The sequence below is a fragment of the Thalassophryne amazonica genome, chromosome 7 (genome assembly GCF_902500255.1).
Source record: "Thalassophryne amazonica chromosome 7, fThaAma1.1, whole genome shotgun sequence".
Lineage (NCBI taxonomy): Eukaryota > Metazoa > Chordata > Actinopteri > Batrachoidiformes > Batrachoididae > Thalassophryne > Thalassophryne amazonica.
The window spans coordinates 82,368,379-82,392,126 of NC_047109.1; the positions used below are offsets into that span (position 1 = coordinate 82,368,379).

Below are 23,748 nucleotides of genomic sequence, written 5' to 3' on the forward strand. Positions count from 1 at the left end.
TATCAAAGAGTTTATGAGTGTAGAATATATAAAATTCTCCACAGTGGCTGCCACATTAACCGTAAATCAAATAATTAATAAAATGGCATTGATTAAAAAAGTCTAGCTTCCACTCACCTTAAAACCATAGCCTCAACTTTATCTAAATTCTGGGATAGTGGCCGGCGGTCACCTTAGTATTTCCTTTTTCTTGTTGCTTAATGCCGACAAATTATACTATGCCTGTTTTTTCCCCCCTCTGTTTAAGGTGTGGTTCCATCCAGAGATGGTCGTGGTTTCTGTACTCTCCTGTCCTGCGCACCGGCAACATTTCCTGCATTTTCTTTTTGTGAATTGTTCTGTAAATTGTGTCGGTAGTAGCATGGCTGAAGCAGAGGGTCACCCCTTTCATCAGAGGGAGTTTTTCCTTAGCACTGTCGTCTGTGTGCTTGCTCTGGGGGTTGGTTAGATTTTTACTTGTTTGAAGCGCCTTGAGGCAACTTTGTTGTGATTTGACGCTATATTAAAGAAAAATTGAAATAGAGACCAGTAACAAGATTTAGAAAATATGTTTAATTCTTTGAAAACAGCGATGAAAAACATCACCACCACATAACTAAAACATGATGGCAGGAAGAACAGGCAGCATGTTGCATGAGAAGGCAATTCTGTGACTCCTATGTACATATACACATTTTATACACCATAAAAATATAGTAATTGAAGCATATAGGACAATCGGCAACACTGTCTAATAAGCCTTGTAGAAAAGCATGAAAAAGAACAACAAAAAAAAAACAATCATGGACAGAAAAGATTTTACATGTCACAATTCTGAAATTGAAATATAAAATGTGAAATTGTCATATCCTCCCTTCCTCCCTATATGTAATGAACAAAAATACTTCAGACATCCTTCTGTCAGTAAACATACAATCATCTAAGGTACATAATACAACTTCATCATTTTACTCTACAACAAACATTAATAAATATACTTCTTAAAACTGAAATGTGGTAGATTATGGTTCATATTGCATTAGTTTGTTTGTATATACTGTAGTGTCTACACTGAAGTGCCGCCCTTTAGACACCAAAGGGGGAGATGTTTCCTTGTGCTATGGTGTAGTACAAACCAGCAGCACCATTCTGCATCCAGCAATCACCACACACACTAACCTTCATTAAGTGTGCTGAAAATAAGTGCTGCAAAGAATAAAAGCTTTGTCAAGTCACAACTGATACACATTCATCACTTCCTGAATGAGCTTAACAATAAAAGCATTTTAAACTAAAGGCAGCAGGAGAACACTATCAAATCAGACTAACGCTACCAAGCAACAATTCTGTAAATTGTCTTTTTTTTAAAAAAACCAGAAGATTATCAACACTTTGTTGGAACGCTTTTTAAACAATGCATGTAAGAAACAGATTTAATGTTAGTTATAACAAAATACAATAAAGAGAAGCAACCGAGAAAACATTGTGGGACAACCATCAGATTATATCAAGTGCTAACAGTTAGCACCTGGAATGAAAGTCCATTGTCGTTAGCGAGATAAATGATAAATGGAGTGATTAGTGGTGTAATGGACTGTATATGGGACCACCGCCCACATTTCAGCATTCGTATCAACTGCAGATTATGAAGTTAAAATTTTTTGTGTGAAATACAGATTTATTGTCACAGTGGCTTGTTTTTAAAGTAATAGTTGCGCAAATCTTGCTGCAAAGATGCAGTAAAATCAAAGCAGTTGTGTGCTCAGGTGAACAGAGCATTAAAATCAGGCTGCCTCTGCAGCTTTGTGCTCTACTCAAGACAGCAAAGTGCAACCTCAACACTTGTCAGGGTCAAAGCACAGAAAGGATCACTGTGAAATATCAAGAATTGGGGGGTACAGAGTTTTCCTCATGCAGTCTTGATTCTACCAAGTGGGCTCTGGGACACAGAATCTGGGAATCTAATGAGTTTCAGTTGGAAAGGGGGGCTGTTCATCTGCTGAGGAGGGCTTGCCACGGCCAGGCTCTAGCTGGATGGAAGAATCATGTGGTGCAGTGCCATGAGCTGTGTCAAATAAATGTTCTCATTATGTCAAGGGAAATACAGCATGAGGAAATTCCTGTATTTTCGTTCTCCCTCAGCTTTCTCTTTATAAGACCCTGTGGTTAAAATATTTACTGAAATGTTGATGGAAGTGTGTGCTGTCAAAGCACCTCTTATTTTAAAGTATTATACGCATTAGACATCTTATTTTCATTCAGTACCATTGGCAAAAATTCCTTACTTGTAAAATGATCTGATCTAATTCGATCCATATGTTTTGTGATCTGTTGCACCCGTAGGAGCGAGAAACAGCCGAAGTAGATAAGATACACAGTTTGTTGGTGCAGGATGCTGTACTGCAATTGAGACACTTTCCACCCCGTACTTCCATACCTGGGGGAAATGTCTCATCACAGTGGCTCAGTTACTACGTGTGCTACACGTACTAGAAAAATAATATATTAGTGTCAATACTTGGGTGTGGAAATGATGAAATAGAGAATTTGTAGTGCAATGGCACAAAAAAACAAAACAAAACAAAAAAAAAAAACCTTGAACAAGTACAGCAGTGACAAATGAAATTCTGCACATATAGAAAACTCATCATCTTCCTACAATAAACTACAGCTGAAGAACTTTTGTAATAACTGCTCTGCTCAGCCATGAGCATTCGCAGGTGACTATGACTTGGGCTGCTCATTACATGCACATCAGTCTTGCAGAATTATGTCGCCACAGCAGACAAACGGTGAACGTCAAGTTCTGCCTACCAGTACTTAAAAAACTACTATTAATCAATATAAAAATGCTGGGGCTGTACAAGAGCTGCCAATTCAGGGCTGGGACACTTTTTATTTATTTACTTTTAAACATGCTTATGATCACTTTGGAAGAAGTACTAATAAAAATGTGGACACAGCAATGTAACAGTTATTTAACAAGCAGCAATAGACTGCATCGCTAACTGCCAAAACCTACGGCCAAGCGAAGTCTCCTCTACGATGTTCCTACCAACTGATTTGCTCAAATCTGCAAACCGCACTGCATCCAACTGCTTCATCCAGCGACCCCGGTGTTCCCGGGTGAGAAAACAGATGTGCAGTGGAAGTCTGCTGTCCTGGCATAATTTTCACTCTCTTCTTCCTGACATGGGCCCACTTCATCTCTTCGAGAAATACTTCATCTTTAGATGGGCATAGCTTTCGTTCTTACTGTGAAGTTGAACAAAAGACTGAATCTGATAAATCTACAAATAAAATTCAATGATAAAATGCCTGATTTACAGAGAACACAGCCAGACTTACAAAGCAGATGTTGGTTTCCGGGACAATGTCTGACAGAGACACTACATCTTCATTTCCAGAAAGGTTGCCTGAATTCTCCCCAGGTCCTTCTGGTCCCATACTGCCAGAAAGAATAGACAAAGAATGAGACCACTGGTGATGTGAGACACAAAGCTATTGATAGATGTGCATCACATGACTTTTTGAATACCATCAGTACCTGCGAAAAGCCCCTTGGTCGTTATCTGTGCCTTGTGATTTGTGCACTTCCACTCCTACAGACCTACAGAGAAGACTGTCAGAATGAAGAATACAAAAAAAAAGCAAAAGAATGGTGTGACAAAAATCACAGCTTTGTTCTGTTGACAGATGTTTTACTGTAAGGGAGGAGAGGTGGAGACGAGGCCCGTGCTGCCTTGTGCTGAGCTGGATGGGTTGGCCTCACAGTCAGCAGGGTTTTCCTCTGGTGGGGGGGTTCTTGGGACCAAATCTGGCCTGCCCAACTGGATGCCTGGCAAAAAAGGCAACACAAAAATGTTATTTATTTTTATCATTTTTTTAAATACCACAAGCAACATTAGTTGAGCATAGACCTGAGTGAAATTTTTGTTATTTTGTATAAAATGAACCATCTAATTTCACTGTTGGTGCACACTCATTTCTTACCACTGTCCGTTTCTGAATCTATGCTCTTCAAGTGGCCATGGTAGACCACTCTCGAGTCAAAAGCTGAGTGTCCGACTGCATGAGACAGAGGAGTGTGTGTTCCAAGGGTTGGGGCCCTCCTCAGTCCTCCCTGACCTCCACCACGACTCTTCTTAGATGGTGATGGTTTTACTGAAAAACAATAATATGAGAGAAAAAAGTGAAAACTGATGAACAATTCAGGTACATTTCATCTCTGTATTCTTTGCATCACTCTTGTGCCTAAAGTGGGAACAAGTATTGCGGTGCCGGGGTGCTGGGCTGCTGTGGTTGCAAGTTGTCTCATCATCAGAACTGTATCCCTCCAAACTTATCAACTCCGTTTATCAATGTTGACATGTTTTTGTCACATCTGTGCTGCAAAAAGTATTGTGCCATGAGGCAATTCTGCATTGACTGTCAAATCTGCATCTGTGCCCTGTGCTGCTGGACACTTAAACAAGAAGGAGTCATGGCAGAAGACGAGGGATCCAGAGTGGCTTCATGTCACAAATTAAAATAGCACTACTTGTAATGTCTGTTAATGATCAGTTCCAGTAAGAGTGGAAACACCACCAACATGTTCTACAATCGCACACCACTGCTTCCCACTATGCAGCACATCTATTACCAAGGGATAATATCCTTTGTTCTCACAACATCAGCACCATGTTGGCAGGCTTGCATTAAGATTCCTTTGACTGAGAGAAATTATACAAAAGCAAATGCTACACAATATGATTTAATCCATTTTAAATGTTGAGTGTGCTGCTACAGCTAGTGCTCAAGCCAAACCCTTTCACACTTTGAGCACAGAAAAGGAAAATGTGGCAAGAAAGGGTGAACATTAAATATCAAACATGAAAATATAGAAGGATAATAAAAAGTAATTTGACACAATTTAATTTAGCTAGTCTTAAAACTTATCTTTTCCTAGTATTTATCTACTAGTATGTATTACATCAGGGGTGGTCAAGTTCGGTCCTCGAGAGCCACCTTCCTGACACTCTTAGTTGTCTCCCTGCTCCAGCACACCTGAATCCAATCCAGTCTGCTAACGAGTCTTTCATTGGATTCAGGTGTGTTGGGGCAGGGAGACAACTAAGAGTGTCAGGAAGGTGGCTCTCGAGGACCGAACTTGGCCACCCCTGTATTACATTGAAGAATTCTAGTTGTTCTTGTTGCTTATTTTTCTTTGAATTTTGTGTGTTAATTATATGTGATTTAATTTCTTCTGCACTCATGTTTTAAATAGTAATGCACTCTGAATATTTTACTTGAAAGTACTTAATAAATTGAAGTGAAACAAGTCAATGAAATATTAAAATGTACACACAGACTTACATGGAATTTTCTTAAACACTGTGTTGCACATGAAGTGCAGAAAACGTTCTGCATAGAATCCAGGTCTGTGAACTGACACTGTGTCCTACAGTGAAAAGCAGAGAGAGAGAATGACACATATCTACACATGCATATGCAGCCGTCCTATAAATGTAAACAGCAACAGCCTCTGTTCTTCAGCCTGTAAGCAGGGTTTAATTTTCTTGGGGAATTTGAATGAATATCCTGATTGATGACAGTTTAGTTTAGACTCTTACCCCATCATGAACCAAAGCCTTCCAAGAGTGCTCCAACTTCTTAATAAATCTAAAATACACCACATCATATCATCATAAACTAAGGGCCCTGTCCCACTGGGGAGAAGATTAATTGCGCATGAATCAGTACACAAATTGTGGGTGTTCGTTGTCGTCCGCAACAAAAATGGCCAAAAATGACAAATGTCCCAGTATAACGGATATATTAATAATATATAGCGAATATATGATGAACAATCACAGTTATATAACGCATGTAGTGAGGAAACTGATCCGACACATTGACATTATCAAGGCAGTATTACGGGTGTATTATGAATGCATTGCGCACGTGTTGCGCGTGCACGGCATCTGCATTGCGGTCATAAAAGAAGTGCACTCGGGCTGTCGGCATCACTATTCACACCAACAATACAGCCTCTGGAGCATTTGCTGGACTTGGACAAGTTGATCACAGAGTTAATGTTCTTGTTGTCATGCGAGGGTTAACTGTTCATGAGTTTGGGGAGCGGGAGGGGGGAAGCCGTTTGGGGTGTGAGACGGTGTTTTTTTCTTTTCTTTTTTTTTTTAGAGTGTTATAAAAAACAGACTTCTGCGTGAGTTGTGGGTAAACAGCAACTCTTCCTTTTGTTGGTGTTAAATAAAAGTACTGGATTGCAGCAGCTATTACGTCTTTGTGGATTTACATGACGGCCAACTCATACAGGCATGTTACACGGATATTGCGGATGTTTGGCGAATATGGGCCAATTTTGTGCGCAATCCATACGCAAATCCTCCTAAACGCCAGTGGGACAGGGCCCTAAAGCTTCCAAAAATATGCAATGCAGGCAGTAAATGCAGAAATTGCAGGCGTGTGATACCAACCTGTAGGACTGGAGAATATCAATGATACCGATGTAAATCAGTAATCTCTCTCCTTTGGTATTACGAGCTGGGATTCCACCCATACTAGAAGGAGGAACATCATGGCAATCAGATATTAGAGATGCTGCCAGAGGCATACACTCTTGTGATTGCCAGGGTCTGCATGTAACTACAGTATGTTTATATTAACCAGTGATGAAAGTGGGCCATAGAAAGAAAAAAAAAAAAAAACTTAAAGTTTTTGGCACGGCTTGAAGGCTTGAAGCCCCTGGAGGGCGGGTTCCCCTCAGATGCATTCTGGTGCATTTTCAGATCTAATTACCCACCAATAATAATAATAATAATAATAATAATAATAATAATAAAAATTCAATATTTTTTGGATCAGGTCAAATTTTCTACCCCAGAGAAGAGTCTTTTCACACAACTTAATCAGACAAATAGTTATTTTTGCATTATTTTTTTAAGCAGTGGCTGTGTTGTAAACATGGAAGGATTTCATATGAATGTAGCTCTGGCACAGCAACCTATTAGCTGATCAGACTTACTTGTCTCCTGAATCCAGTGCTCCTTTCCCTCGAGCTTCACCCTGAATGGACTCCATTGCTGTACAGTAGAGACTCTTCTGAGCTTGTGGTCGACGCTGATCAGGGGTTACTGCTCCCTCAGAACCCCCACTGTCTCCTGAAGAGGCTCCACCACGCTCCCTCTCTCTGCTGGCTTGGTCCATATTGTGGATGCCCATCAACAGACTGTAGTCCATGATCTTGAAACTCTGCAAGAGCTATACAATATAATACACAAGTCATATACTGAGAGCTGACATAACTGACACAGACAGTGCACGTCATACAACTCCAGACTTATAGTGTGTTTACACATAGGCAAGACGCATTACCAATGTCATATTTCGCACATTCTTAACATGACTTAACGCATTTGAATAGGTTTCTTAATAATGTGTGCTGGTGTGTGATATTCATGATTTTCGTGGAACATGTTCATTGCTGCAGTATGCTGAAGGACAGTGACACCAAGTCGGCTAAAGGATTTGTTCCAATGCTCCTCAACGCGCTCCTGCAGGTGTTCCACCTGCTGCTGCTGCATGTGCCTGATGTGTGGGATAATGCGCAAGACGAGAGCCGCGTGGAGCCACACATCTGGCTCTCTTAGTCTCCTCCTCTCTGCACTACTTCATGGCACAGACATACAGTCACGAAGTTCTTCTGCTGTGAATTTTGAGGAGCAAACTGGAGCGATCTGAATTGTTCAGCAATTGACGGTTGGATGAATATGGGGGCGTGTGTAGACACAAGTCGCATCATTAACAACGCAACAGAACTTAACAATGCGCTGAGTGTGCAACAACGTGGGACATTATTCTCTGATATGTTCATTCCTAATCTTGTCCATTCTTGTTACTCCCAAAGAGAATCTCAACCTCTTCAGCTCTGCCACCTCCAGCTCTGCCTCCTTTTTGTTAGTGCCACCATCTCTAAGCCATACAACATAGCTGGTCTCACTGCTGTCTTGTAAACTTTCCCCTTCACTCTTGCTGATATTCTTCAGTCGCAAATCACTCCTGCCACCTTTCTCCACCCACTCCAACCTGCCTGCACTCTCTTCTTCACCTCTTTACCACACTCTCCATTACTTTGAACAGTTGACCCCACATATTTAAACTCATCTACTTTCACCACTTCTACTCCTTGTAACTGCACTATTCCACTGGGCTCCCTCCCATTCACACACATGTAAGTCTTGCTTCTACTGACTTTCATTCCCCTTCTCTCCAAAGCATATCTCCACCTCTCCAGACTAGACTCAGCTTGCTCTCTACTCTCACTACAGGTCACAATGTCATCTGCAAACATCATAGTCCATGGGGACTCCTGTCTGATCTCATCCGTCAACCTGTCCATAACCACTGCAAACAAGAAAGGACTCAGAGCTGATCCTTGGTGTAATCCCACCTCCACCTTGAATGAGTCTGTCATTCCGACTGCGCATCTCACCGCTGTCACACTATTCTTGTACATGTCCTGCACTACCCTAACATACTTCTCTGCCACTCCAGACTTCCTCATACAATACCACAGCTCTTCTCTTGGCACCGTCATAAGCTTTTTCTAAGTCCACAAACACACAGTGTAACTCTTTCTGGCCTTCTCTGTACTTCTCCAACAGTATTCTCAGAGCGAACACTGCATCTGTAGTGCTCTTTCCCGGCATGAAACCATATTGCTGCTCACAGATCTTCACCTGTTTTCAAAGCCTAGCTTCTACTACTCTTTCCCATAACTTCATGCTGTGCCTGATCAACTTTATGCCTCTGTAGTTACTGCAGCTCTGCACATCACCCTTGTTCTTGAAAATAGGAACCAGCACACTTTGTCTCCACTCCTCAGGCATCCTCTCACTTTCCAAGATTTTATTAAACAATCTGTTTAGAAACTCTACTGCCATCTCTCTGAGTCATTTCCATGCCTCCACTGGAATGTCATCTGGACCAACTGCCTTTCCACTCTTCATCCTCTTCATAGCAGCCCTCACTTCTTCCTTACTAATCTCTTGTACTTCCTGATTTACTCTCACCACATCATCCAGCCTTTTCTCTCGCTCATTTTCTTTATTCATCAACTCTTCAAAATATTCCCTCCACCTTCTCAGCACACACTCCTCACTTGTCAGCACATTACCATGTGCATTTTTTACCACCCTAACCTGCTGCACATCCTTTCCAGCACTGTCCCTTTGACTGGCCAATCGGTACAAGTCCTTTTCTCCTTCCTTACTATTCAACTTCTTGTACAGCTCGCAATATGCCTTTTCCTTCGCTTCTGCCACTTCTCTTTATGTTTTCCTAGACCTCTTCACTCCACCACCAAGTCTCCTTGTCTTCCTTCCACTGTCCAGATGTCATACCCAGTACTGTCCTAGCTGTCTCCCTCACCACATCTGCAGTACTTTTCCAGTTGTCCAAAATTGCTTCCCCTCCAACCAGTGCCTCTCTCACCTGCTCGCTAAATTTCACACAACAGTCTTCCTCCTTCAGCTTCCACCATCTGATCCTTTGTTGAGCTCTCACTCTCTTCTTCTTCTTTACCTCTAAATTCATCCTACAAACAACCATCCTATGCTGTCTAACGACACTCTCTCCTGCCACCACCTTACAGTCTCTGATTTCTTTTAGCTTGCATCTCCTATAAAGAATGTAGTCCACCTGTGTGCACCTTCCTCCACTCATATGTTACCCTGTGCTCCTCCCTTTTCTTAAAGTAGGTATTCACCACAGCCATTTCCATCCTTTTTGCAAAATCAACTACCATCTGTCCTTCCCCATGCCTATCCTTGATACCATATCTACCCATTACTTCCTCATCACCTCTGTTCCCTTTACCAACATGGCCATTGAAGTCTGCTCCTATCACCACTCTTTCATGCTTGGGCACACTCTCCACCACCTCATCTAACACACTCCAGAAATCTTCTTTCTCCTTCATCTCACAACCTACCTGTGGGGCATATGCACTGATGATATTCATCATCACCCCTTCAATTTCCAACGTCACACTCATCACCCTGTCAGACACTCGCTTAACCTCCAACACACTTTTAACATACTCTTCCTTTAAAATGACCCCAACACTATTTCTCTTCCTGTCCTCACCATGGTACAACTTGTACCCACCGCCGATGCTCCTGCTCTTACTTCCCTTCCACTTGGTCTCTTGCACACACAATATGTCTACCTTTCTCCTCTCCATCATATCAGCCAGCTCTCTCCCTTTACCAGTCATACTACCAACATTCAAAGTCCCTACTCTCATTTCCACCCTTCTAGTTTTCTTCTAGTCTTCTTCTCCCGCTGTTTGTGGAAACGTTCTCCTCCTCTTCTTCGTTGTCTTCGCCCAGCAGTAGCCCAATTTCCACCGGCACCCTGTTGGGCAACAGCACCGGTGGCAGACATTGTTAACCCGGGCCGCGACCGATCCGGTATGGAAATTCGATTCTTAGTCTGCATAGTTGGGTTGGCTTGTTTTACGTCCGGATGCCCTTCCTGACGCAACCCTCCTCATTTATCCGGGCTTGGGACCGGCACTCAGAATGTACTGGCTGCACACCCCATGTGGCTGAGTTATCCACAGTTCTTCCACTGGGGTAAGAATAACCTCTTCCAACAGAAAGAGTAAGGCAGTTACAGTTCTGCATTTGATCCTCAAGATATCTGTGGTGTCATAATACAATAATACTACAGAAAAAAAAATACAATAAAAACTCCTTCAAAAAGTTGAATAAACCAAAGGAACAAACCAAAGTACAAATCTAGAGGAACGTCTGGATCACATCCAGAATTTGCAAGAACTACTTCTCCATGAACCTTCATTGTAATATGTACACCAGATTGAGGTTTAGTGTGTGCAACCAGACAGACAGACGCGGGCATCACATAACCTCGTCCCTCCTCTGTTGACTGTGTGAGGTAAATAAAGAGCTGTTATGACTCACCAACAGGATATTCTAGAGTCAGACAGAAATAATTCAGCCCTTATGTCCCCCCAAGTGGCGATCCTTGATCCACCCAGGCAAATTTGTAAACAAGGACACTCTTCATGTGCAACTGTCATGTATTTTACAAAATAAAATTGAAGAGATTTATTTTTAGGAAGAAAAAAAAGCCTAAAAATCTTGGGGATGGTCAACACATCTATTTATCTAGTATGCCCTGTCACTTGTCAAAAAAAGAAGTTATGCTGATTTTATTTTTGTTGTTGTAGTAATTGTGGGGGCATATTTTGTTGTTTAATAATCTCACAGTGGCACACAGCAGTATTCAGGACTCAATTAAATGACTTTGAGGTTAATGGATAGCCAGCTCTAACACCTGGTCCACATTAACATTAAGGTCCATGTGCACTACAATGTTGGGGACGTGATGGTCTAGTGGTTAAACGTTGGGCTTGAGACCAGAGGGGCCACCGTTCAGATCCCAGCCTGACCGGAAAAATCACTAAGGGCCCTTGGGCAAGGTCCTTCATCCCCTAGTTACTCCCAGTGTGTAGTGAGTAACCTGTATGGCAGCACCCTGACATTGGGGTGAATGTGAGGCATTATTTGTAAAGCGCATTGAGCATTTGATGCAGATGGAAAAGCGCTATATAAATGCAGTACATTTAACAAGGCTTGTCATAATGATTATGATGACAGTTATGATGACATTATGACAGTTTCCTTGAAATAACTATGCTAAACAATGTCATTGCCATTTTAAGACTAATCAGCTTGCACAGAGGGTCCAGACTTTAAACTCCCCACAAAGATGGAGCTCTTAGATTTATTCTTGGAAAACACCTATTGACCTCAAGTCACATGTTGTCTTTACTTCACCTGGTTCACTGTTGCCCTCACCTTGTACATGCACATGCATGCATGTGGCAGAACATGCTGAGTCACACACTTTGTAAAAAATATGACATAACAAAAGAACATCCAAAAACGCCAGCAAAAAACAAACCAACAAATAAAAACTAAATCATGTTTAATCATATTTTTCATATTTTGGCAACCTGTCCAGGGTGTACCCCGCCTCACACCCTATGACTGCTGGGATAAGCTCCAGCCCCTCGTCACTCTAATTGGAGTAAATGGTTGAAGATGAGCGAGTGAGTGAGTACATAAGTATTCACCAGAGGTGTCAAGTAACGAAGTACAAATACTTCATTACTGTACTTAAGTACACTTTTTAGGTATCTATACTTTACTCCATTACTTATTTTTCTGCCTACTTCTGACTTCTACTCATTACTTTTTCACACAAGTATCTGTACTTTCTATTCCTTACATTTTTAAAACAAACAGCCTCATTACTCTTGGCTTCAGTGTAATGTTTATATATATATATATTTCACGTCATGTGCGCCTGTAATCAACTTTTCTGCAGTGCGGCTTTGCTTTGAACCGTGAACCAATCGAAGCAGTGGTTCGCAGATTGAAGCAATGCTTCGACCTATTGCTTCGTTTATTCTTTCTTTCGCTTAATTTTCCCCCGCTAAAACCCTAAAGAGCATACTTCTGTGAGTATTATTTACCTTTTCTATGTTAAACCAACCTGTTATGGTCTTCGGAAACAGTTGACTGATGTATTTTATAACTTAAAAACGGGAGCGATGCTAACGCGTTAGCATGTCTATGGCATTTTCAATGTTAAAACTTAGCATTAAGCAATTGCGGCTGTTATCACGTTCGGGTGCATTTGTTTTCAAATTGTAATATTTCTTAAATTTATTTTTGTTTATATATTAATAATCATACAATTTTAGAGAAAGAGGCAAAAAGAACCTGAATAGAAACACAACAGAAATATAAAAGCAACTAACAATGAACATACATATACTCAACAAAAATATAAACGCAACACTTTTGGTTTTGCTCCCATTTTGTATGAGATGAACTCAAAGATCTAAAACTTTTTCCACATATACAATATTACCATTTCTCTCAAATATTGTTCACAAACCAGTCTGAATCTGTGATAGTGAGCACTTCTCCTTTGTTGAGATAATCCATCCCACCTCACAGGTGTGCCATATCAAGATGCTGATTAGACACCATGATTAGTGCACAGGTGTGCCTTAGACTGCCCACAATAAAAGGCCACTCTGAAAGGTGCAGTTTTGTTTTATTGGGGGGGATACCAGTCAGTATCTGGTGTGACCACTATTTGCCTCATGCAGTGCAACACATCTTCGCATCATCCGTGAAGAGAACACCTCTCCAACGTGCCAAACGGCAGCAAATGTGAGCATTTGCCCACTCAAATCGGTTACAACGACGAACTGGAGTCAGGTCGAGACCCCGATGAGGACGACGAGCATGCAGATGAGCTTCCCTGAGACAGTTTCTGACAGTTTGTGCAGAAATTCTTTGGTTATGCAAACCGATTGTTCCAGTAGCTGTCCGAGTGGATGGTCTCAGATGATCTTGGAGGTGAACATGCTGGATGTGGAGGTCCTGGGCTGGTGTAGTTACACGTGGTCTGCGGTTGTGAGGCTGGTTGGATGTACTGCCAAATTCTCTGAAACGCCTTTGGAGACGGCTTATGGTAGAGAAATGAACATTCAATACACGAGCAACAGTTCTGGTTGACATTCCTGCTGTCAGCATGCCAATTGCACGCTCCCTCAAATCTTGCGACATCTGTGGCACTGTGCTGTGTGATAAAACTGCACCTTTCAGAGTGGCCTTTTATTGTGGGCAGTCTAAGGCACACCTGTGCACTAATCATGGTGTCTAATCAGCATCTTGATATGGCACACCTGTGAGGTGGGATGGATTATCTCAACAAAGGAGAAGTGCTCACTATCACAGATTCAGACTGGTTTGTGAACAATATTTGAGAGAAATGGTAATATTGTATATGTGGAAAAAGTTTTAGATCTTTGAGTTCATCTCATACAAAATGGGAGCAAAACCAAAAGTGTTGCGTTTATATTTTTGTTGAGTGTAAATAAATACATACATACATAAATAAATGTTTCCTGTGAACACCTAGTGACTCTTACACCTCCACTTCATCCCTGTCTTATTTAATGACAGTTTGTTTTGGTCAAACCATATTTTCTATGTGTTAATTTCTTCAGTGATTTCCTCCAGAACTATCTGCAAAACTAGAAAACTGCTGCATCCTAGTAAGAGCAGAATACTACTGGAATGAATTTGAATAAGGAAAGTTGTGGGGTTTTTTTTTTCTTCACTAAATGGATGCTGCACTCACTGCAGTTTATTGTCTGGAATAGTCCCAGATTGCATTTCAGAGCTTCTAGAATTGAAACATTTTCGTGCAGGTGGTGTTGGGGCGTAATTTTGGGTTTTGGGCCACATGTAGAACGAATCAGTTTTTAAATTAAGCTTTCAATTCATATAGTGGCATCTACCTTTTTTTTTTTTTAAAGGTTACTTTATACTTTTATACTTTAAGTAGGTTTTGGAGCACATACTTTTTCACTTTTACTTGAGTAAAGAGGTCAAGTTGATACTTCAACTTTTACCAGAGTGTTTTTAAACTGCAGTATCTATACTTCTACTTAAATAACAAATGTGTGTACTTTTGACACCACTGGTATTCACACCCTTTGCTCAATACTTTGTTGATGCATCGTTGACAGCAATTACAGCCTCAGGTTTTCTTGAATATGATGCCACAAGCTTGGTGCACCTATCTTTGGGCAGTTTGCCCATTTCTCTTTGCAGCACCTCTCAAGCTCCATCAGGTTGAATGGGGAGTGTCGGTGCACAGGCATTTTCAGATCTCTTCAGAGATGTTCAATCAGATTCAGGTCTGGGGGCTGGCTGGGCTGCTCAAGGACATTCACAGAGTTGTAAGCCACTCCTTTGATATCTTGGCTGTGTGCTGAGGGTCACTGTGCTGCTGAAAGATGAACCATCCCCCAGTCTGAGGTCAAGAGCGCTCTGGAGCAGGTTTTCATCTAGGATGTGTCTGTACATTACTGCATTCATCTTTTCCTCAATCCTGACTAGGCTCCCAGTTCCTGCTGCTGACAAACATCCCCACAGCATGATGCTGCCACCACCATGCTTCACTGTAGGGATGGTGCCCGGTCCAAAACATGACTCCTGGCATTCACACCAAAGAGTTCAATCTTTATCTCATCAGACCAAAGAATTTTGTTTGTCATGGTCTGAGATTCCTTCAGGTACCATTTGGCAAACTCCAGGTGAGCTGCCATGTGTCTTTTACTAAGGAGTGGCTTCCATCTGGCCACTCTACCATACAGGCCTGATTGGTGAATTGCTGCAGAGATGGTTGTCCTACTGGAAGGTTCTCCACTTTCCACAGAGGAATGCCCGAGCTCTGACAGAGTGACCATCGAGTTCTTGTTCACTTCCCTGACTAAGGGCCTTCTCACCCGATCACTCAGTTTAGATGGGCGGCCAACTCCAGGAAGAGTCCCGGTAGATCCAAACTTCTTCCATTTATGGATGGTGGAGGCCACTGTGCTCATTGGCACCTTCAAACATTGTTCAACAATGATATAAAGTACAGTGTCCACAGTGTTTGAAGTGGCACTGTTGTAAAATTCCTGACTCGTAAATGGGCCAAACGTTCTTAGGGTGAGGAAATGCAGCATATAATTATGTATATTAATTCTGGAATGAATTAGATAAGGTGTTCATAAGTTAGTGTTGAAAGGAAAACCTGAGAGAAGGATGGATATATACACACACAAAGTGCGTTTCTATCACCCGTCCCAGTGTGAGGTATTCAGATATAAAAAATTGTTGGTAATCAACCAGTAGAGGTTTTATGACAGAATGATGTGCACCTTTCTGCACTTTCAAGCTCATCCTGTCGTGCTACATTTGGAAAGAAGCCAACCTATTGAATTCATGGATGTGGTCAGGTGACAGGTGCAAAAGCCTTTTTTTTTTTTTTTTTTTAAGTGTTTATATCCATGTCAGTACCACATTTTCTTGCTGTTCAGTATGTTCATTTACTAATCCTAAAATATTATAGTTTTTTTTTTTTTTTTTTGCTACAGATCTTGAAATTGGAATGTATTTCATTGTCTACAAATACTCCATATGTCCATAGAAAGTATTAATATAAACACTGAACCTATGACAAACATCCATGTTTTTATATCAATATAAAAACCACTGATATATTGTGTCATTGTAAAATTTCCTCAACAAGGGTATTTTGAACTTGAGGTAGTTATCACTGCTAATGTTTAGCATTTACATGCTCACCAACATTTCAAATGTTGTTTTATTTTCAATCAGATTTATTCTCAGAAATAATATGAGTTTTTCAGTGACTCACCAAACAGTCCCTCTGTATCGTTTTGCTCAAGGCATTGTAGTTGTCCGCTTCAAGTAGCAGGCCATCAGGTAAGTCCTGGACAAAATCCAGATCCTTATGAGTTGGCACAACCTTTTCTCTTTCCTTCGGCGATGCTCGTCTCTTATACGTAGAGCCCTTAAGGTCGTATTTGAGGTGCATGGGGATGATCCGAGGCAGTAGATTGTTCATCACAACAATACGTATATTTTTACCCCCTGCCTGGACGCAGTAAAGGCCGTAGAACTTGGGTAGTAAGGTTCGCTTGTTTTGGTTTATATTCTGAAATGGAGAAGAAGACAAATTTATACTAGCACTTTGTATTATTTACAATCTTAAGAAATGATTAGTGTTCGTGTCCCTTTTCACTCCAAACCTCAGGCTCACCATGAAATATCCAGGCAGCAATTTCTGAAGGAACTCTGCCTCTTTGTGTTGAACAGTTTTGATGATGAATTCATCATCACTAGAGACATAGAAGACGGATCCGCTGGCTCCAGGGTTAGAAAGCTCAATCAGAGGCTCATTACATAAAGAATACTTTAAAATTAAAAGACAAAAAGGAAAGAAGTGTTAACATAAGAGTATCTATTAGTAGAGAATCATGAAGCAAACACAGCATATCTAGAAGACAAAGTGAACAAAAAGAGTAACTGAACAAGCAGACCCAGCGGAGCTTTGGTGAGCACTGAAGTGTACAGTATTAAGTACTGACCAGGTAGTCATCAGGTCGGATACCGAAGAGTTCTCTAAAGTAACGAAAGGCAATAGGAGCATAGGTCTTAAAACGAAAATCGCTGTAGCGGTGAGCTGGTGTCAAGTTACTTCCTTCACTGCAGACACGAGAGAGCAAAAATAAAAAAAGAAAATACCATTAACCTATGTGAAATATCACAAAATGTACACATTCACACAGGTGAACTCTTCTGTTACTAACCTGGGGAAGAAGATGCTTTCGACCACAACAAAGTCCTGCATGAGAACGTCCCTCTCTGCTTTTTGGCTCAAACTGCCAACTGTGTGAGCAATGCCCAACTGAATGGCACCTTTCAAGGCAGAGGATGTGGTCTACAGAGGTTGCAAGGAAGAAGGGGTGGGAAAGTGTAAACACCAGCTGTGTCCTCTGGTGAGCCTTTTGGTAAACAGCACTTTTCCAACTGAAGCAGAAGCAGGCCCCAAAATGAACGATGTCATGTTGTCTCAGCAGAGCTCCAGACTGTGAGCTCACATTTAGCGTTTTTTTTTTTTTTCTTCCCCAGGTAGTGCAAATTATTTTAACAACCACTTGCACATGAACAATTTGTAAATTTGCTGACTGTTTCAAGCACTGACCAGAAGCTCAAATTATTTTACAATAATGCATTAGATCAGGGGTAGGCAACCTGTTCCAGAAAGAGCCATTAGGGTGCAGGTTTTCTTTGCAGCCACTGACTCCACCAGGTGATTTTACTGATTAATATCACTTTGAGCAGATGGAATCAGTTAATCAGTGAAATCACCTGGTGGAGTCAGTGGCTGCAAAGAAAACCTGCACCCTCATGGCTCTTTCTGGAACAGGTTGCCTACCCCTGCATTAGATTCATGCTCACGCACACACCAATGTGAGCGTGGTCCAATACAAATATACACTGGAGCAATTAGAGGATTAAAGATCTTACTCAAGGGGTCTGATAGGGATTTAATAGTCTGGTCTCAAGCCCACCACTTTATCCTCTCGACCATCATCTCTCCATGACTATATCACACTACGTTTGGCCATATCAGACTACATTCTTAGTGAGTGGGATTCTAAGTTTAGACACCTAAAAGTACAGCCAATTTGCTGGTGCTATGCTGCTTTTACTCTTGTTGCTCAGTGCTGTGGGTGTCAACTAACCAGTGTCATTGACACCCGCTCATCCACTATATCCTGACCTTTTTATAGGTGGTCTCCCCCGTGGTGGTCTCAACACCCCGGTGTCCAATAGTTTTCTTCATACTCTGAGTTGTGCCTGAAGAGCCAGGCATCTAAAGAGCGGTGGGGAGGGCGGACGGGGTGGGGGGTGGGGGTGGGGGGGGGGTGACACCAACAAAGGGTAAGAAGAGTACATTTTCAGAAAAGTTCAGAATTTCAAGTTGGAGAATGGATGTAACTTTCTACAGCATGTTCCAACAAATGTACTGATTTACTTCTTTGGGCCCTCCTTCCCCCCCACCTCAACGAGGTGTTGACTACCCATCACTTTATCACATTATGTCACACTTTTGAGAATACATGTAGTGACATTTTAAATAAAATTAGAAGTAATAAATTATATCAAAAGCCTCTCTTATCTTTACATTTCTTAAAATGCCATCTGATTTACTACTTAGTTTTCTTCCTTCTTGAAATCAAGGACAAGGTTTCCAATAAGAAAACATGCACTTCTCCAAAAATGCATGCTTTCAGACCTTTCAAAAGTAGAGCGTTGTACTTGTACAAAATCAGCTAATTTCAACCTTCCCTCCCCAAATGCTTTTTGTGCTAGAAAATCCTTTTACAGTCCCCAAGCAGTAAATGGTGACCACCTCCTAAAAACTGTGAACCTCTTAAGGCACCTTGACACTTGCACAAATTTTACCCCCACACTGCTGCGCAAGTAGCTCTGTCCTGCTGAATGCCGCACTCTGTGCTGCTGGACACCACGTTATATAAAATAATTATTTCGTAGCCGATGATGCATTTGCGTCCGGAACTTGGCTGATGAAACCATTCTCTCATCGCTCCCCGAATCACAGAGGAATTATCCACAGCTCCAGCTTCTCTTGTGTGCGTCATGAGGTGGAGAAAACATTTGGAATAGTTTCACAGGTAATTATTTATAATATATATATTATAATGGATTGGTAAAACAGTTGCAGTTTCATTCCTTCTTATGAGTTAGATAATGTATCTGTAAAATTCTGTTTAATGTGGATGTAACATCTAGTCATAATCGTTCAAATGCGCAGTGGCAGTGAGACACATTGACTTGCAGTGACACAGTGTTTTTGAATAGATTGCGCAATGTTCACATCTAGGTCACAAATTTAATGCATGCCAGAGATTTTGAACATTTCAAAATTTTCTTTGCACACATGCACACAGCTTCGCACAGCTCATGCACAGCTTACAACAGGTTTACTCTCTGGAACACCAGACTACATGCCAGTGCTGGGATCAAATGTGTGCAAGTGTCAAGGTGGCTTTAGACGGCTTTGCTTGACAGTGAGATTTGTTTTCCTAAGTATTCACCAAAATATTCAGTACGCTTTTGGTAAAGTGGAAACAAGAATGCTAATATTAAGCTGCTTTTGAAAATTATTATTAAATGAGAGAGTGGGAACTCTGTAACATCTTTCAGCAGGTTTAAAACTGACATTCTCAACAATGGAGTATGATGGTTGCTACAAAAACAACTACAGCATGACACTTCCTTTGTTGTTGCTTTACTAAGGCTGCAATGTCAAAGTGTTTCAACAATTTTGCGATGTTCTTAAAACCTTACCTCTGCAGGAGCCATTTTTCGGATGCGACCGGCCCCTAAAGCCAGGGGGAAAAAAGGAATTTTCTTTTTTTAGACAAACAATGTAGACAATGGACAACACAAAAACTCAAAATCTGATATGCAGAATCAACACCTAACTCTTTAGAAAAGACCGGTTCTCTTATTCAGGCTTGAGTATGCAAACACTAACCCATGCAGTCAGTCATTGCAGCTTCAATGCATGAAGTAAATCTAAACTCCTTGGATTGGAAGACTTTTACATGCAATAATCTGTTTTTGCTAATGACTATTTCAGAAAGACTCTGCGTGTTAATCAGCAGGTGTATTTCCAGCACTGGCTCAAAATTATAAAACCAATGATGAACCCACTAACTGTAGCTCCCGTTACCAGCTCTGAGAGAATTAGAACTGGTGCTCCCAAGAGCTGGCTGCTCCACATTCATCTTGACCCGAAGGAATGTGTCTACAGTACCAACTAAAAAAAAACTCAGTACAATTTTCTCTTGATGTGGAAGCCTACTTTATGTCTGAAAATGATTTTGAAAAACTATATCTCCCACGTGTTACAGTCATGCAGCATCACAGGTTAATGTGCACAAATGGATGCTTACACCTGTAGTAACACTATTTGTTAAAATTAAACTACAAGCAGATTTGATCAAAGTGATGCACACTTCAACTCAAAACAGACAGAAATAGACTGTGTGGCAGGACTATGGAATGCTGTGCATCATCTCTGATTTAGGAGGAACACAGCAATCCTCAAGGAAACAGTGATCACCAGTCTGCCCACACCCTTTCAACATGAAAGCCTACATGGTATATCATCACAGCGCATGCCGTTTCAGCTGTCGCACACAGCCGTGCTGGTACCTCGCTGTAATGCTGCCCTCCAGAATTGAGTCCTAATGTCTGTGAAGCAGAATACGGTCATAGAATTATTCTGTGTGCTGCCTTTCGTTGCAGTTGTGAAGCATCTTGATTTTCATTTCAGTGCAAATATTAACAGCTTAAACCACAATCACTAGTATTACAAAAAAGAAAAGTTTATTAGCTCCCTGTAAAAAAAAAAAAAAAAACACAAAACACTGAGAATATAAAAACAGAACAGTATAAGATAAACATGTTTTGAATAATGATACAACTCACTATTATTTCTGTTATTAATTCATCACTATATAGCAGTAAACCATGTAACGCTAATAAAAATGCTAAAAACTAGACATCACAGTTACAAAAGGGAAGGGAAGGGGGGAAGCTTTTGAAAATTCAAGGTAAAAATTGGCCATTCTAGGGGTATCCAAAGGGGAAAAGCCAGGTACAACAGCCCAAGTCCCTTCATCATGTCTAGAAGGCTGGGGAAGTTTGTTGAGTGGGCAATCTCATTCTGGGTTAGCCAGTACATGGCCCTCAGTTAGGCAGTAGGAGTCCGTGCACATTTTTAAGTCAAGACTTAAAACCTATTTTTATTCTTTCTTATGAGTAGTTTTTATTTTATGTTTTATTCTTTTACTTCTGTTTTTAATTAGGTATTTGATTTTTTTTATATTTATTTATTTATTTTTTATGTTGAACTGTTCTGTGTGAGGCACCTTGAGACAGCTTTTGTTGTAACTTGGCGCTTTATAAGCTGATTAAGATGAAACTGAACAACATTTTATTGAGTCTTAAAGTAAATAAATATGAAATTGGTTACTGGATCCTTAAACTCTGGACATAAACTCTACATGGTGGATCCTTGATCTCTGGACATAAACAGAAATAAAATCTGTTAGTTTTTGTCAAAAGCATTTCCTTTCAGACATTATTATTGGCATGAATGTATTTCCATATCTATGAGCTGAGCTCTAGCTGCAGATGTGCTTCCGGTCAAGTTTATAAAGAATGCAAGACGTCTCATTTTGGGAGGAAAAAACGTTTTAGTCGACTGTAGTTTATTGTCTGTACTGCAACGTTTGTAAAAGGTGTCATTTTATTTAAAGCGGCGATTTGTTTTGAAGTTATTAATTCCGAGCGGACTCTGTCTCGGCAGAGAGCCGCTCAGCGTTTAAAGCTGTGACAACGGAACGGAGGATGATTCTCGTTTCTCGACTGCAAGACAAGAGTCCCAGTTAGTGACTTTAATCCACACAAAAGTGACTCATGATATTTTAATGGCTTTCAGAGGGGTTAAGAAGCGGACTTACCACTTCTGAAGAGCAGCGAATCAAAGAGCCACAAGCCATTGAATCAAAGCATTGCTTTGATTCATGCTTCAAACTGGAGTCACGCTGCAGAAACGGTTGAGTACAGACGCTGTATTGAAAATTGTAACGGTACAAAATTATAGCGTAATGGGCCGTAACGCAAGTTTGCATTAGCTATAACCCTGTGGAAGGTTCCTGTGGAGTTCTGACAGAGTGACCACCGTATTCTTGGGTCACCTCCCTGACTAAGGCCCTTCTCCCCCGATCACTCAGTTTAGATGGGTGGCCAATTCTAGGAGGAGTCCTGGTAGAGCCGAACTTCTTCCCTTTATGGATGATGAAGGCCACTGGGCTTATTGGGACCTTCAAAGCAGCAAAAATGTTTCTGGACCCTTCTCCAGATTTGTGCCTCAAGACAATCCTGTCTCGGAGGTCTACAAACAATTCCTTTGACTTCATGTTTGGTTTGTGCTCTGACATGCACTATCAACTGTGGGACCTTATATGTATACAGAGGGTGTGCCTGTCTCGGAGGTCTATAAACAATTCCTTTGACTTCATGTTTGGTTTGTGCTCTGACATGCACTGTCAACTGTGGGACCTTATATGTATACAGAGCGTGTGTCTTTCCAAATCATGTCCAATCAACTGAATTTACCCCAGGTGGACTCCAATTAACCTGTAGAAACATCTCAAGGATGATCAGTGGAAACAGGGTGCAAGTGAGCTCAATATTGAGCTTCATGGCAAAGGCTGTAAATATTTATGTACATTTTTTTCTTAGTTTTGTTTTTAATTAATTTGCAAAAATAATAATAATTAAAAAACATTCATATTGTCATTGTGGAGTATTGTGTGCAGAATTTTGAGGAAAAGAAAATTTATTTCATCCATTTTGGAATAAGGCTGTAACATAAAATGTGGAAAAAGTGCAGCGAATACTGTGAATACTTTCTAGATGCACTGTATAGATCAGTGATTTTCAACCTTTTTTGAACCGCGGCTCCCTTTTTATATTTACAAAATCCTGCGGCACACCACTGTCATGTGTCACGTGTCACGCACCACTAACTCGACTGTCTCTACACGGTGCGTTAGCACGTTAGCAAGACGTGCGGTACAGTTATGACGTAACATAGTATACTATAGTCATGGAGCTGTATATAAGAACCCCCATCCCATTGCAAAAACGTCCCTTCAGGGACAGCGACATGACGTCTCCTAAACGGGCAAAATATTGACGAAGTACGCGGATGTTAATGCATTTTCAATGGAGATTCGCGACTGAACACGCTCAGAAAAATGCTCGCAATATACGTGTTAAAATGCCATTTTGTCCTGGATATCGAGCCAGTAAGATTAAATTACATTAAATTATGTCAGGAAAGTATTAAACTTACTCTGACACACACACATTCTCAAATATTAGTGTTGAAAGTTACACGGATCTGCGCTGTTAAGCTACGCTGCTCGGCTGAGCTGCTGCTGCTGTGTGCTGGGCTCCTAAAACCATTACAATACTTTTATATATATTATATTTTTACACAATTATCCTTTATTGACCGAGTTTCATTCATGAAGTCAGTGGTGTGTGTGTGCACATCTCTCTGTGTGTGGCAGCACAGCGCGAGTCATTAATTATTATTTTAAGGTGCAAAAAAAAAAAAAAAACTCCCCAGTCTTGTCCGACAATTTTTAGTCACTAACGACAAGAATTTTAACTAGACATTGGTCTA

The 23,748-nt window shown here is 40.9% G+C and overlaps 1 protein-coding gene across 1 annotated transcript in view; it reads right to left on the minus strand.

The window, feature by feature from the left end:
- Positions 1–532: 532 nt before the first annotated feature.
- LOC117514376 (phosphatidylinositol 4-phosphate 5-kinase type-1 alpha-like) overlaps positions 533–23,748 on the minus strand; it is a 34,746-nt gene continuing 11,530 nt past the window's right edge. The window contains exons 2-16 of the mRNA XM_034174804.1: positions 19,827–19,861; positions 18,235–18,327; positions 17,258–17,388; positions 17,036–17,153; positions 16,708–16,860; positions 16,303–16,602; positions 7,007–7,242; positions 6,459–6,542; positions 5,592–5,640; positions 5,335–5,419; positions 3,973–4,143; positions 3,685–3,817; positions 3,527–3,589; positions 3,328–3,427; positions 533–3,234 (exon numbers count right to left, since the gene is read on the minus strand). Coding sequence (XP_034030695.1) covers positions 3,232–3,234; positions 3,328–3,427; positions 3,527–3,589; positions 3,685–3,817; positions 3,973–4,143; positions 5,335–5,419; positions 5,592–5,640; positions 6,459–6,542; positions 7,007–7,242; positions 16,303–16,602; positions 16,708–16,860; positions 17,036–17,153; positions 17,258–17,388; positions 18,235–18,327; positions 19,827–19,861 — 1,754 coding nt within the window. The 3' untranslated portion in view covers positions 533–3,231. The remainder of the gene's footprint in view (positions 3,235–3,327; positions 3,428–3,526; positions 3,590–3,684; positions 3,818–3,972; positions 4,144–5,334; positions 5,420–5,591; positions 5,641–6,458; positions 6,543–7,006; positions 7,243–16,302; positions 16,603–16,707; positions 16,861–17,035; positions 17,154–17,257; positions 17,389–18,234; positions 18,328–19,826; positions 19,862–23,748) is intronic.